The sequence below is a fragment of the Manis pentadactyla genome, chromosome 17 (assembly GCF_030020395.1).
Source record: "Manis pentadactyla isolate mManPen7 chromosome 17, mManPen7.hap1, whole genome shotgun sequence".
In the NCBI taxonomy this organism is placed as follows: Eukaryota; Metazoa; Chordata; class Mammalia; order Pholidota; family Manidae; genus Manis; species Manis pentadactyla.
Window position 1 is genome coordinate 36,311,324 of NC_080035.1, and position 13,803 is coordinate 36,325,126.

At 36.9% G+C, this 13,803-nt stretch overlaps 1 protein-coding gene across 5 annotated transcripts in view; it reads right to left on the reverse strand.

Moving 5' to 3' along the window:
• Positions 1 to 13,803, reverse strand: part of TBC1D4 (TBC1 domain family member 4) — a 199,377-nt gene that overhangs the window by 42,279 nt on the left and 143,295 nt on the right. For 3 of the 5 annotated variants that reach the window (XM_036893802.2, XM_036893801.2, XM_036893805.2), the window contains exons 8-11: positions 11,055 to 11,174; positions 4,470 to 4,544; positions 2,916 to 3,142; positions 976 to 1,140 (exon numbers count right to left, since the gene is read on the reverse strand). In XM_036893802.2, the coding sequence (XP_036749697.2) occupies positions 976 to 1,140; positions 2,916 to 3,142; positions 4,470 to 4,544; positions 11,055 to 11,174 (587 nt within the window). The remainder of the gene's footprint in view (positions 1 to 975; positions 1,141 to 2,915; positions 3,143 to 4,469; positions 4,545 to 11,054; positions 11,175 to 13,803) is intronic. The other 2 variants (XM_036893804.2, XM_036893803.2) reach the window with 1 other exon arrangement.

A 13,803-nucleotide genomic window follows, 5' to 3' on the forward strand; every position in this document is an offset into this window, starting at 1 on the left:
TAGGACTTGCCAATTATCAAACAACTAGAAACAACCCACAAGTCCATCAACAAAATAATGAATAGACTGTGGTGTATTAAATGGAATACTATACAGCAATAAGAATGAATGAGTCATTACATATAAAAACCAGAATGAATCTCACAAACTTCTAAGCCAACAACTTAGAAAAATTCCCAGTTCTATCCACCACTTTGCAAAGGCTATAAACAACCAGTACAATTCAAACAACCAGATTTCATAATTTCAATTTTTTTAAAAAAAGCCAATTCTCCAAAAGCCACTACATCTAATGTTGTATACATAAAAGAGCAAAGAACAAGATTTAATAGGATATATGTTTTCAAGACTGGATACAAAAACAAAACAAATCAAATAGTCTACAAGATTCAAGAGATCTCTCACACTGAGAGAGTAGATACACCATGATCCTGTACCCATTATGTAACCTACACTAAGATGCAGGAAAGTACATCTGTGTCATTGAAAAATCAAAGAAATGACTGGGAAATATTCTGTGTACTTAAAAATAAAGATACATTATATCTATTACTTTAGCACAGTTGTTGTTTAAATCAGTGGCTTTTGGATTCTGTAAGACATGTCCAAAGAAGTTAAGAAAACAAGGCATGATCAGGGGAGATTTGCTTAGTATGTGTTAGCACCAGGTCTTGTTCCAAACAATACAAAGCTTAGACTCTGTGCTCCAAGGCAAAGAAACATACAAATAATACAAAAATATATATGCAATTCAAAAATAGCATCATGTCATAAAAAAGCTTTGAAACACTGGTTTTATAAGTTTCCTTCATAAAGCTAATTGGAATTGAAGCCAATATATCACAAACAGATTAGAACAAGCACAGCATATCGATGCATAAATGACACTCCAAAATTAATTAGCCACTTTTTAGTAACATATCAGTATATCACTGCAGAAAATTTTGCTTTGCAAACAAAGGACACTGATCTCACCTGATTTCATTTTCATACTGTGGGGACAGTCTACCTGAATTCTGGTAAAAGCTTTTCAGGAAAGAGGGGGCAGTGAAGGAAGGGGCAGAGAAGGAAGTATGAAGGCTTGGAAGACTGGAGGAAGAATTACTCTCCTTGTGCATGCGCCGCGCTGATGGAAGAATGCTGAGTACAGAAAATACAGCAAATTTGTCTTAATTTATATTTTGGCAAAATCTTCATTGACTATGAAAAAGCATATACACAGGTTCTTGCTATTGGTTTAATCTTTCCGCTAAAAGCTAAAGGCTGGATCTTCTATGGAAAAAAAGGAGCATGCAGTTTTCTATTTAAAGGATGACCTAGCTCATGCTTTCAAATATTGAAGTCCTCTTCTATGGAGTATTTCTAACCATGCTTGTATCTAAAAAATTCTTAACAATTTTAGGGCCAAATGTGTTTGTTTTACATGCAAAAGATACTTCAAGGCAGAAAAGTAGGAAAGCAGAAATAATTACAGGAAACAAGTTCCAGAAGGAAAAACTGGTTATCAGTAGTTCAAAGACTTAACTGTTTTAAAAATATAAAGTTTTCTAAAAATCTAAGAACATGTTTGGTTGTTGGAAATCATCATAATACCTTTGGCTTAACAAACATTAAAGTTCATGTTCTTTCCCACCACCTGTGCCATTTTGCAGGCATGCTTTAATCTGAATCCCTGAATCTTCCACATGGTTTTTTTTTTTTAAGATTTTCCTAGAAAATTTTTACAGTGATACAAACATCTTTTTATACATTGATACAAGTTGTCTGAGCATGTACATTACAAAATGTGGAAAATGTAAGAAAGACGGGAAATCACTTAAAGTCTAATTAGTGTTTTACATTCTTGAAGATAAATTTTCCTGGAAAGAAGAGACTTACTGACTTGGGTAGATGTAAATGAAGTGAACATTTAAAAAAATTCTCAATACACACAGGAATATTTCATCTTTTTTCATAAAAGAAAATCTGAAGATAATTCTGTTAATTTACTTTATTTGTATATGTCCTTAAAATCTTGCTTTTTAATCTCAAATTATTTGAGAAACAACGAGAATAAAACTGTATCCTTAAAAGACATGCTGGTAAATTTCATAAGAAGTTAAATAAAAGTTAAACTTCTTACTCAGAGGATTTTTTTTTTCCCAACTGGGATCACTATCACTCTGTTTTCTGTATCAAACACATAGGTGCAGGAAAGAAACAAAACTAGCTCTAGGCTATAAATTCTGATTTGTGCTACACAGCAAGATGTATAATCTTTCTAAAATCCCAGGTTTGCTCAAATACCAAACGATTTTGAATTCATTTTTAATAATTAATTTTTTAAATATTTCCAGGGGACACTTCCTGTCAATTATGGTGTGTGTGTGTTCTTCTTCAGTGATAACACTTTATTCTAAATAAAAGTTGTAACTGTTTTCATATCAGGTTGTAATTTATTATGAAAGGAGACAGAGCCTAATTTTGTCTCATGTATGAAGGTGATTTAGGTGATTTTTTTTTAACCTTTGTATTTTATCAAAGGCTAACAGGAAATTCTGCTATGTATGTTATTTTCAAATTTGCTGACTTTGCTTCATTCCAGCCATCACCCAGAGGACACTGAGCAACATCTGCTATCAGCAAGTTTTTCAGAAAAAACAACTGCGTGACATCTTATTTTCTCTGTTTTCTGGGGGTGGAGGGGGGGACATGTTTTCATCCACAGTGCTTTAACTCTTCTCTGGGTGTGCCTTAAAATTTGCCTTGTTTCCCTTAACAACTAAGGATTTTATAATTCAGTTTGTTTTTATGGTCTTTCTAACTATGAAAACTTGGCTACAGGATGAAGTCATAACAAATCTTGACTCCACAGTGATTAAGAGAGGGTGACAGGGGAATCTGGTTTCACTCCCTGGCAGGAGGTCTGGACTCACCTGCACTGCTCGCTGGAGCCCTGCCTCAGAAGAGGGGAGCGAGCACCATGAGCCCTCCCGTCGTGGAGATTCAGCTTCCTCTTTGTGCTTGAAGGTGGGTGGCTGAACGTGTGCGCCCGTCTTCGAAACTGCGGGGAGTCAGAATCCTCTTCAGGGAACGTCTGCCAAGCTGAGGACAGTGGGGAGGCTGGTGGTGTCCCTGGTGGAGAGTCTCCTGGTGAATAATCCTGAAAAGCAAGCAGAAGTGAGGTCTCTCTTTCCTACATGGATCATGGCAGACCCGCTTCAAGACAAAGCTCACAAGTGACAGGCTGCCTCTTCTTCCTCCTGAGTCAGGACAAAACTGTTTTTTTTTTTCTTCTTTCCATGCTACTTCAATCCATGCTGAAGGCTAATCATTATCACCACAACCCATTTCTTCTGATAAGCAGCTGGAAGACAGTATTCATAAAGACAGGCAGAAAGAGAAAGGACGATAAGAAAAGGTATTCTTTCCCCTAACACTTTGTAGTAAAATGCTACAGCTACTGTACTTTTCTCACTGTTGCCACAAAGATGAAAAGAGATCATGACCGAAAGAGGGTGGAGTCTGTGTTTACACATCTCTTGATTTCCGTGACATATCAGTTGCACGCTTCCTGTACTGTCAAAACAATATCACAATGCTTAAGGGCCCAAGTCCCAGGGCAAAACCTTCAGGAAAATAAAATAAAGCCTGTTAAGTATCTTCCTTCAGTGTGGATGTTTCTATCCAATTACATGTTCCCTGAGGTAAAATTTTTTAAAAGAAATGAAAAACAGGAAATGAATGAAAAGTGAGCAACGTCGGAATGCCTCTCATACCGCATGGGCAGACAACATGAATCTTCTGTTTAGACAGGTATGCTGTTTACACTTTCCAGAACAGGCACCACTGCAGAAATGCTGAGCTTGATAAACACGGGTTAGAGCTAACAGATGCATAGCTGGACTAAGTCCTCAATTCTATCAACAGAAAGTTAAGAAAAAAATACCGCTACTATTTTTCCATTTAATAATATAGGCTGCATATGCCTCAGGATACATGTTGCATGATACAGAAAATGGGGAATCAAACCTACTGAGAATTGTCTGTGAGATAAAAAGAAGCCTAACCTTACAATTAAAATGGTTTAAAAAAAATGGAGGTGGGGGAGTAACACGGGTAAAGAATAAAAGGTAAAAAGATCACTGTACAAAGACAGCAAATTACATGGCTCATTTTTCTATGGCTTTGGATCAGCAGTTGCTCAAATACTGTCCCAAAGCACAATCTCTCCATACAGTAAAAGGCCTCCTAGAGCAATTAGCCTGGAAAGGTGTGTTCTGTCCAAATGTGAGAAAGCTTCAGCTGAATAAAGTTACATGCCACTATTCATAACCTTCTTATCCAATATAATAAAACCTCAAATATTAATTTTTTGAAAGTCATAAAAGAACTCATAACAAAATAACTAAGTGTGCATGGTAACTATATTAGTTTTGGTTTTGCCAGATTGCAATTGATAGTAAAAAAATGGAGCTCTGATTAGATACCTTCTCCGAAGCAAGACTGTTCGACCGTTCAAAACTGTCCGTACTTCCAATCCGACCTCTCATTCTGTTAGCTCCCTGAGTGGAGAGTAAAATTAAAATATTCATATGACTTGAATTTTTATTTTAGAATGATAAAAGGCAGTTGTCTCTTTATGTTAGCATTAAATTGATCCTTTTTGTGGTTCATTCCAATTTGTTGGTGGTATTAACAGCCATTCCAGCACAGTAAATAGAACTATTCACAGTCCATCTCCAATATTTCCAAATCAGTTATTAGAGAACTAGATGCTCAGAACAAGCTTTCTGAAGTTATTTCGGTTACAAAGTTAAACATTGTGTCCACAAGAGCAGGAGACACCTCTTTGATCAGCGAAAGCCCTGTTAACTTTGTGTCTCATACAGGTAAACACAAATGTGGACAGCACAGCATAACAAACCATAGGAGTTATAAAGAAAATGGTTTAATACAACCAACCATCATACACCCCAGATTATAAACCTCCTAATTCACATGATAGGATTATAACAAACAGGTTACAAAGAGAAAACTACAGTTAAAATGTACAGATTTAGCTTCATTTGTTTTTCCGTAATGTAAAACCACCTCATGAGGCATTTCTCTCTAGAAGACTGGATGTCAGTCCGCTTCAGTACTTTTCTGAATTCAGTAAATTGCTTCCTGTTTTTCTTTTCACATAGTCCTTTGGTATAGATTTCAAATATGATAAGAAAGAGGAACCAGAGAGACCCTCTCATCTATTTCCCTCACTCTGTACAGGAAGAAACCGAAGCCAACTATTGAAAGAGGGAGGATGCAAAGGCAGTTTGGGAAGCACACGAAGCACACTGAACAGAAGGTCTTATGAGACAAAATGCAGACTGGGACTTCTACCCAGCTTGGAACTCATGGGAAAGTTCTAAAAAGAATAACTAGAAATATAAACCAAGTCAATGTGGTAGTGACTGAAAAATTAAAAAAATACATTTATATAGCTCTCCAATATTTATAGCACTTCACACTGCCTTGGTTCATCTTCACACATCCTTGGGTTTGATTTTTTCCAGGGGGAGGGAGTTAAATTTCACTTTAGTTTTTAATCGAAGTTAACACCTGCACAAAGTTTCAAAAATTGTGCTACTAAGGTTATAATAAAAAGTGGTGGTCTCACATGTTGAATCCCATTTCCTAAAAGCAAACACTTGAAACTATTATTTATATCAGTGCTTCCATACCACTTTTCAGTAACCTTTCCATTTTAAATAATCTATTGACTTTCTAGTCTGGACGATGAGATTTCAGTATTCTTACTTCATTACCTGCCCCCATACATTCTTTCTCTTTCCCTTTCTCAATATACTTGTTATCACAAATTTCAGTTAAATCTGTATTTTGTGCATCAATACTATGACTCTGCAAATACTGTTTGTACCTCAGCTGCGTACTTTACTATTATGACAGCTCATATCTTGTACAATTTGTTTTTCATGTAGTTAACAATGACCTTGGTAATCACTAATTTATTACAAAACGCACCATCAGAACTCAGCGCAAACATCACCTAATCAAATCAATTACAAGTTTTTTCCTTTTTCTTTGAATTCCCCATTATGGAAACCTCTGTCTTCTTGCCCCATTTTGGAAAGGCTGCAATTCAGACTTGCCAAGTAATTTCCTTCACTATAAAACTGGAAATTTCCTTTACTACTACCCTGTTGGGATTTCTGTTTCCTTGGTCCCGTGCCTTCCTCTTTTTCAGCTGACTTCCTCATTTTGGTGGAACGCGTACTCCAGGTGCTTTCTGAGAAATGGAGCCTGGAGAGTCTATTTCTGAAAACTTTATATGTCTGTAAATGTTGTTACTCTATGCCTGTATTTCATTAATAGTTTAGCTGAATATGAAATTCTACTTGGAATCTTTCCTTCAGAGTATGTTGGCATTGCTCAAGAATCTTCTGCAGCAGTAGTCTAATGCCATTGGTATCCCAGGGCCCATATGTGTGCGACCTGCTATTTCTCTCTAGAACAGAATCTAAATTTACCCATGGGTGTTCTGAAATTTCACAACTATGAGCCTTGGCATGGCTTTGTTCAGTCATTCTATTGTACATTTCCTGAGCCCATTAAATCTTGAAACATGTCCATCAGCTCTGAGAAATTTTAAAAATTATTTCTTAGAAAATTTCTGCATGCATTTGCTCTTTCTGCAATTCCTACCATTTGGGTTTTAGATCTCCAGACTGTTCCTTAACTTTTTACTTTGTTTTTCTCTTTCCCATTTGTCATTTTGCTTTATTTTCTGGAAAACTTTTTCAACTCTCCCTTTCTAGCCTTCTATTGAATTTTTTTTTTAATGTCTACTATCAGAAAGTTTTAAAAGTGTTTTCTTGTTCTCAATCAACTGTTTTATATTTGTGGTATCCTACCTTGATTCACAGAAGTAATATTTATTCTTATCTATGTATATTCATTATAGTTTTCTATCTCTAGTAGATCCCTAAATAACAATTATATCAAAAATAAAAATAGCTGACTAATATTACTGAATGCTTATCATGTGACATACACAATAAGAAGCATTTTATTCTGTGTTATCTCATTTAATCCTCACAAAAATTCTACGAGGTAGATATGGCTATTTAGCTCAACTCTGCAGAAGAGACTGAAGTTCTGATACATTATATCGCCAAGCTTTATACAGATAGTTAAAGAACAGAGCAGAGATTTGAACCCAGGAAGTGGAATTTAAAAGTGAAGCCCTTGAGCTCTTACTCAATCTTAAGTGTAGTTTTGCAAATGTCCTAAACCTGACTAAGGCTTTTTCAGTTCTTTAGTTTTATAACATGACATACTTCCAGTGATAACCTGTATTTGTGGCTGATATGTTATTGAGGTACTGCATATGACCAAGAGGAAAATATTGTTAAGAACTGGGTCACTGTCTGCTATTTTTTAGCTGCTATTTACATGTCAACCTGCCTGGTTAGCTTCAACAGGTTATTCATTCAATTAGAGAAAGTAGTCTGATTAGTATCAAATCATTTCCATATTAGAAAAGCAACTTGAATTACACATTTTACCCATAGGTGTGTTTTATCCACATTTGTATCTATGTGTGTACATACACATGCACAAAGAAAAATGAACATACTCTAAAATTATACTCTACCACAATCATTAATTCAAACATTTCAACAAGTAAGGACAATGGGTATTACTCTAAAGGAAGCAGGAAATGAAGACAGTTTTCCAAGGACTCACACTTTATGAGTAAATATTCCTCTTTTGGAAACATATATCTATTCACAAATGTATTAGTAAATATTTCTTTTTTGGAAAAACTCAACTTAGGAAAAAGCAACAGACAACCAGAACATGAGAAGGCCTGTTCATCTTTGAATGGACTGCTTGTCTAGTTTCACTATTATGATTTAGTAATACACATGTCTAGCCTTTTCCCTCGGATCCACTTTTTAATTGTTAATAAGCTGAGTTTCTAAGCATTTTAAAAATGTATCCTAGTGTATAAACAACTAGAGTTAGTTAAATAAAATATTTTGACATTTAAAAATGGCAGCAATCAGGAGCTAAACTCTATGACTAGAGTGTCAATTTTCTACTACAGAACTCACTCAGAGGGAAAAAAATAAATGGACACATTTTGAAAATGAATAAAACCCCTTTTCAATGTAACCTTTGGTACAACAGGGATAGCTGCCAACCTTCCCAGTAAGTCTCTTCTGCCATACATGGGACAAGCACGACCTCATTAGGGCACACGATTCATGGCGTTTGGCAGCACTTCGGGACACAAAAGCTACAGTATCCACCTTAACCAAAATAGATTGGCTGTGCCCTTGCTCAAAGAGTCATTGCAGCCATTCAAGGCTATGTAAGCGATACTGTAAAGTCAGCTATGCAAGTACTGCACAGAATGCCAAGGTGCTAAATGGGGATACAGGGAGTGACATTCTAAATACCCTTTGGTCATTTTGCAAACCACAGACATTTCAGAGCTTACTGCTGTTCATACTACCTCACATCTATACAGTGTGTCATTTTCCTGACTTACTGACATCTCATCCTTAAAGCCATGTGACAGAGCAGGTATTGGCATGTCCACTTCACAAATAGGGAAACGATGGCTTAGAAAAGGTAAATAATTTGTCTAAGATCATAAATTAAAACCTGAGGACTGGTCATAAATTCATGTCTCTTGTCCATCTACTTAAATGGCCTTTCTACTAATATTCTTACTACACACTATGGGAGAGAGGCGAGGAAGGTAGAGAGGGAGGAAGGATGGAAGGACAGAAAGAAAGAAAGAATGTAACTAATTAATCAATTATGAAAGAAAAAAGTAGGAAAATTTTATGAAAAGATGTATTAACACACCTCTGACAAATCTTCTAGATGCTTTTTTTCCCTAGATTCTGTTTTCTGCTGGTAAAATAATGAGAGCTGACCAAGATTGCTGCAGGACTTTTGTTAGAATTAGAATCTCAATCATTAAGAGAAAGACCTATAAAAGCATTCTGAGTTCTAGCAAAGAAATAAATATGACAATATCACGTATCAGAAATTGCTATGTCCTGAAGCTCTTCGTACTCTTGACTTCCTGGACCTTGACACTTTTGCAGACAGCAGGCTAGTTAGTTTGTAGACTGGACCTCAATTTGGGTTTGTTAATGTTTCCTCATGATTAGGTTCAGGTACTGCCCCTTTGGGAGGAATACCACAGAAATGGTGCTATATATTCTTCGTATATAGGTGACACAGGATTTCAATTTGTCCCATTGCTAATGATGTTTAATTTGATCGCTTGATTAAGGTGGTGACTGCTAGCCTTCTCCATTGTAAAGTTACTCTTTCCCCTTAGTCCTTAATAGGTATTAATTAAATCCAGCAAACATCCTGATCACAATCAAACTTTCAATGTATTCATTTATTTTTCATATCAGAATAGACTCATGGTTTCCTATTTTTGCAACAGGCTACAATAATTTATTCTGATATTCATATTGTATCAGATGTTAATAATGGAAGCCCTTTGAGGTTTTTATGTCTTTATGACACCTTGCCACCTTTCTCTGAATACTTCTTTTCTTTCTAGAACACCAAGATGTTCCAGACTTACCTTGTACTTTCCCTGCCACCCTGGAATTAGCCATTTCTCCCAGGAGCCTGTTTCCTTCTTACAGAATGATATACAGAAACCAATATCTGGGTGTTAGGTGTCACCCAACCAGGCTTAGTTTATGATATGTATAAATAGAAAAGCTGTTTCCAGCCCCTATCAAGTGGACAGAGCCAGGGACCATATGTAAACACACACACACACACACATATATATATATATGCTAATACATATGTTATACATGTATAATCTTATATATAAAACTCTATCACTCAAAAATATACAGAAACACGGGGAGGGCTGTACAACACAGAGAAGACAAGTAATGTTTCTATAGCATCTTACTACGCTGATGGACGGTGACTGTAATGGGGTATGTGGAGGGGACTTGACGAAGGGGGGAGTCTAGTAAACATAATGTTACTCATGTAATTGTAGATTAATGATACCAAAAAATATATATACAGGAAGCTAGATAACCACGATTCCACACTGTTACCTGTGAGTTGAATCCAACAACACAAGATTCATTCTAATTTCCTCCCTTTTCATATTTGTAATTCCCTTCTCCCAGAATCCTTCAGACATTACATATTTGACCAGTCCCCTGTGTGTAACCAATCATCACAGGTGTCACCTTGCAACACTCTCCTCATCCTACAATAGGGGGTGCTCCCCCCACCCCATGTGGCCACCATCCCTATCCTGTCAGATTCGTACTCCCTGTGTCAGGTACCTAGAATGCTTTCTCTCCTCTGCTCTGGCTCCGACCTTGCATGGGCCTTTTCTCTGCAGGGACGGCCTTCTTGTCTACTGACTTCCCAAACCAGTTGCCCTCCTAAGCCGACACCCCTCCCACCACACTCCTATTTCCACATGCCTCACTGGGCCACCACACCCAGCACCCTGATCGTCTCTGTCTGCCTGCTCTGAGCCACAAGACCTTGCTCGATCTCACCTAACAGCTTTATGACCAAATTGTTCAGGAAGAGGACAATAAAGGGGGAACGGAATCATTTTGCTTATTTTTAAATAGAGTATACAAATTTACAAAATGGAATAGATAAACTTCTGTTGGTTTATACTTAACTGTTTTCAGCATTCTCTATCAGCTCCTAAGAATGAACAAAAGAAGGGGTTCTTTATAATTTTAAGTGGTAAATGATAAAAAGTTCTTATTGTTCTGGGCATCAATACTGTATTTCCCCTTTTCTAAATGTGTTATCTCCACTCGAAATCTCTATTCAGATATTAGATTCAGATATTAGAGGCACCAGAATAAATCTAGATCTGAGAATGAAACTTATTTTGAGAGATTATTTTAAATAAGTATTAATTCAAGTTATCTTAGTGGGTTTTTTTTTAAGGAAATCTGTGAGCCAGATGAGAATGAAGCAAAGCAGTTACAAAACACAGACATTAATACCTAAAAGAGTTTGTTTAATCTTACCCTTGAGAAGATATTTTCCAGGGAACTAGTTAAGGATCTCTTAGCTTTATTTTTCAGAATGTCAAGTTTGAACCTTCCGCTGCTGGCTGCATTTTCCGGGATTGTACTATTTGAAAAAGTCTATAGAAAGAAAAACAGGTACATTTTAGATTGGAAATACTTAAGGTTAAATGAGGTTTTCAAGGACTTATGACTAAGCCATTAAAAAGCACAAAAATGCTTCTGTAGCTCTATTAAGGAGTAATAATTTAGGTTCCACAATGTGAACACACACACATTATAATAAAAAGGGCTTAATTTTTAATATTGTAAGTAATAAAAAAGACATAAAGTCTTTCCTTTATATCTTTCCTTTTGGCTAATCTATTCCTGCTGCATTTGACAAAAATTAAACTTGAGATGCCCATTTTTCTGCTGTTATTTTGATTAACAACTATAACCATCCTTTTCCAAGTTGCACGTTTTATATCCAAATGACCAGGGAAAACACAAGAAATAAATTTCAAGGAAGAAATCATTTTATAGTAAAGACTGGATTCTTCTAATGCTATTATAATTCCATTTTCACTCGTGAGCAGCTCATTTATCTCTTAGATTAATAAGTATTCACTGATAGTACTAAAATGTATGCAAATATACAATGTGTTCAGATTGCAGATTCTTTATATAATAGATCCTGTTGAACTAAGAAGCTACTGTATTACATGGTTCTTAATGCCAGAAAACATCCACGAGAGAAACCTTATCATTTGCCTTCTGGAAATATATTCACATTAAGCAGAGACACAAAGCAATGTTTAAGTATCAAATCTGGAAGCATGAAGATTGGTTGTGAGTCTCAGAGGTCAGGAGAAAAGGATGGGCAAAATTCAGACAGGCAGAAAAAAAGGCGATCAAGACATTCCTAGCATTGGAAGTGGTATTAGCGCCATAAAGACCACTGTTCACAGGACAGGGAGTCAGTGCAGGCATTTGGCTAAAACAGAGGGAAGCTGTGGAAAGTAACTGGGACCAGTGAGGCTGGAGATAAACCCCCCAGAACAGGAATAGTCACTGATCAGAATTTGTAAGCAGAGGGGCATCACTGTGAAAGTAATGTCTGGGGGAGATATATTGGAAAGGAGTGTTCAAACATCACCTAAAGGAAAGGAAATCAGAAACTGAACGTCCAGACTGGAGGCTTCAGCACAATCTATGCAGGAGGCAAAAAAAAAAAAGCAGTCCATCCTAGAACTGGCTCCATGGTTTCATCTAAGAAGTTACTGATAAGAGAATTATGACCCCCCCGCACCCCCATCAAGAAAGGAAATAGGAAAGAAAACAGTGGATATGGATGTAAGCTGAACTGGGCTCACAGTGGGTGTTAGGGACTGGGATGACTCAATACTCTAAGGCTTTCAGACAAATGACATGGCTAAAATAGGGAAATTGGCACCATGCAGCACAATGTCTGACACGGTAGCTACTCAGTACATACCAGGTGAATAAAAGGAAGGAAGAAAGGAAAAGAGGGAGGGAGGAAAAGAAAGAGAGAAAGAAGAACTTAACTACTAGCAGGAAAACAGAAACATTTTGTTAAAGCCTCCTCTGTGATCTTTAGCGTCGTCCACCACAAAGAAAATGCCCATCCCAACTCACCCATGCTTCTGGCCTCCTGGTCAACATCACTGTCACCGCCAAGGATGGAAATAAGCAAAACTCACTGTCTTCCACCATCAATTTGAATTCTTCCAAGGATACCATATCCATATTTCTAACTGAATCTCAAACACATTTCCAAAATTGACTCTTACATCTTATTTCCATCCCTTTACCCACTCTTGTCTTCTTCCTATATATCCTAGCTCAGTGCCATTCAATTCTCCCAAATCTGAACCTTGAAGTTTCTCCCAGCAACTCCCTCCCTTTACAAATGTATGGAGTCAGTAAGTCCCAGGGATCATGCCTCCTAACCAGCCTTTCCTCACGTCCCCAGTGCGCTAATCAGCTTTTCTCTGTGACAAAATAAACTTTTCAAGACAGGCTCATTCTATCTATTTAGGTACCAGTGCTATCTCTGTCTTCTGCAAATGCATATCCTTGTATCAATCACACCATATTTCCATATTTTTGTTTATTTGATGGCATCTTGATTTCTCCTCCCAAACAGTTAGATGGCAGAAAAGAGCTGTCATTGTTTTTCACCACTGCCTGGTACACAATACACACTTGATAAAAGTCCGTACAATAATTAAATGAACCATTTTTTGCATATTCTATTACAAAATTACCTTAATTTGAGAATGTGCCTTCAGCCCTAACACTGTCAACCCCCTCACCCACCAATCTGCCCCACAAATTGACCATCACTGGACAGCAGAATCATCTCTTCACAATACAACTCTGATATTCTCACAGTCTTACTTGAAATCCTTCAATGACAAAGTCAGGCCTAACACACCAGGCCATTCATCATCTCGTCACTGCCCACCCTTCCTGCCTGTTTCCCCACCGACCCCCCAAGTGTACCTAAAACACCAGTACATGCCATCATCACACAGCTTGGCTTGTGAAAGGTTCTCTAGAAGAGCTTGTTCAATGAACAAACTAAGGCATCACTAATAAAGTGATATGTGATTCATTCTGGATAGAATCGAGTAAAGACATAACCTGAGTTACTGTTATTAAAACATAAACATGTCATCATCTCCTTACTGCTGCTGCTTACAGTCTTACTTTATCTATATGCAGCTGGGAACACATTCTAAAT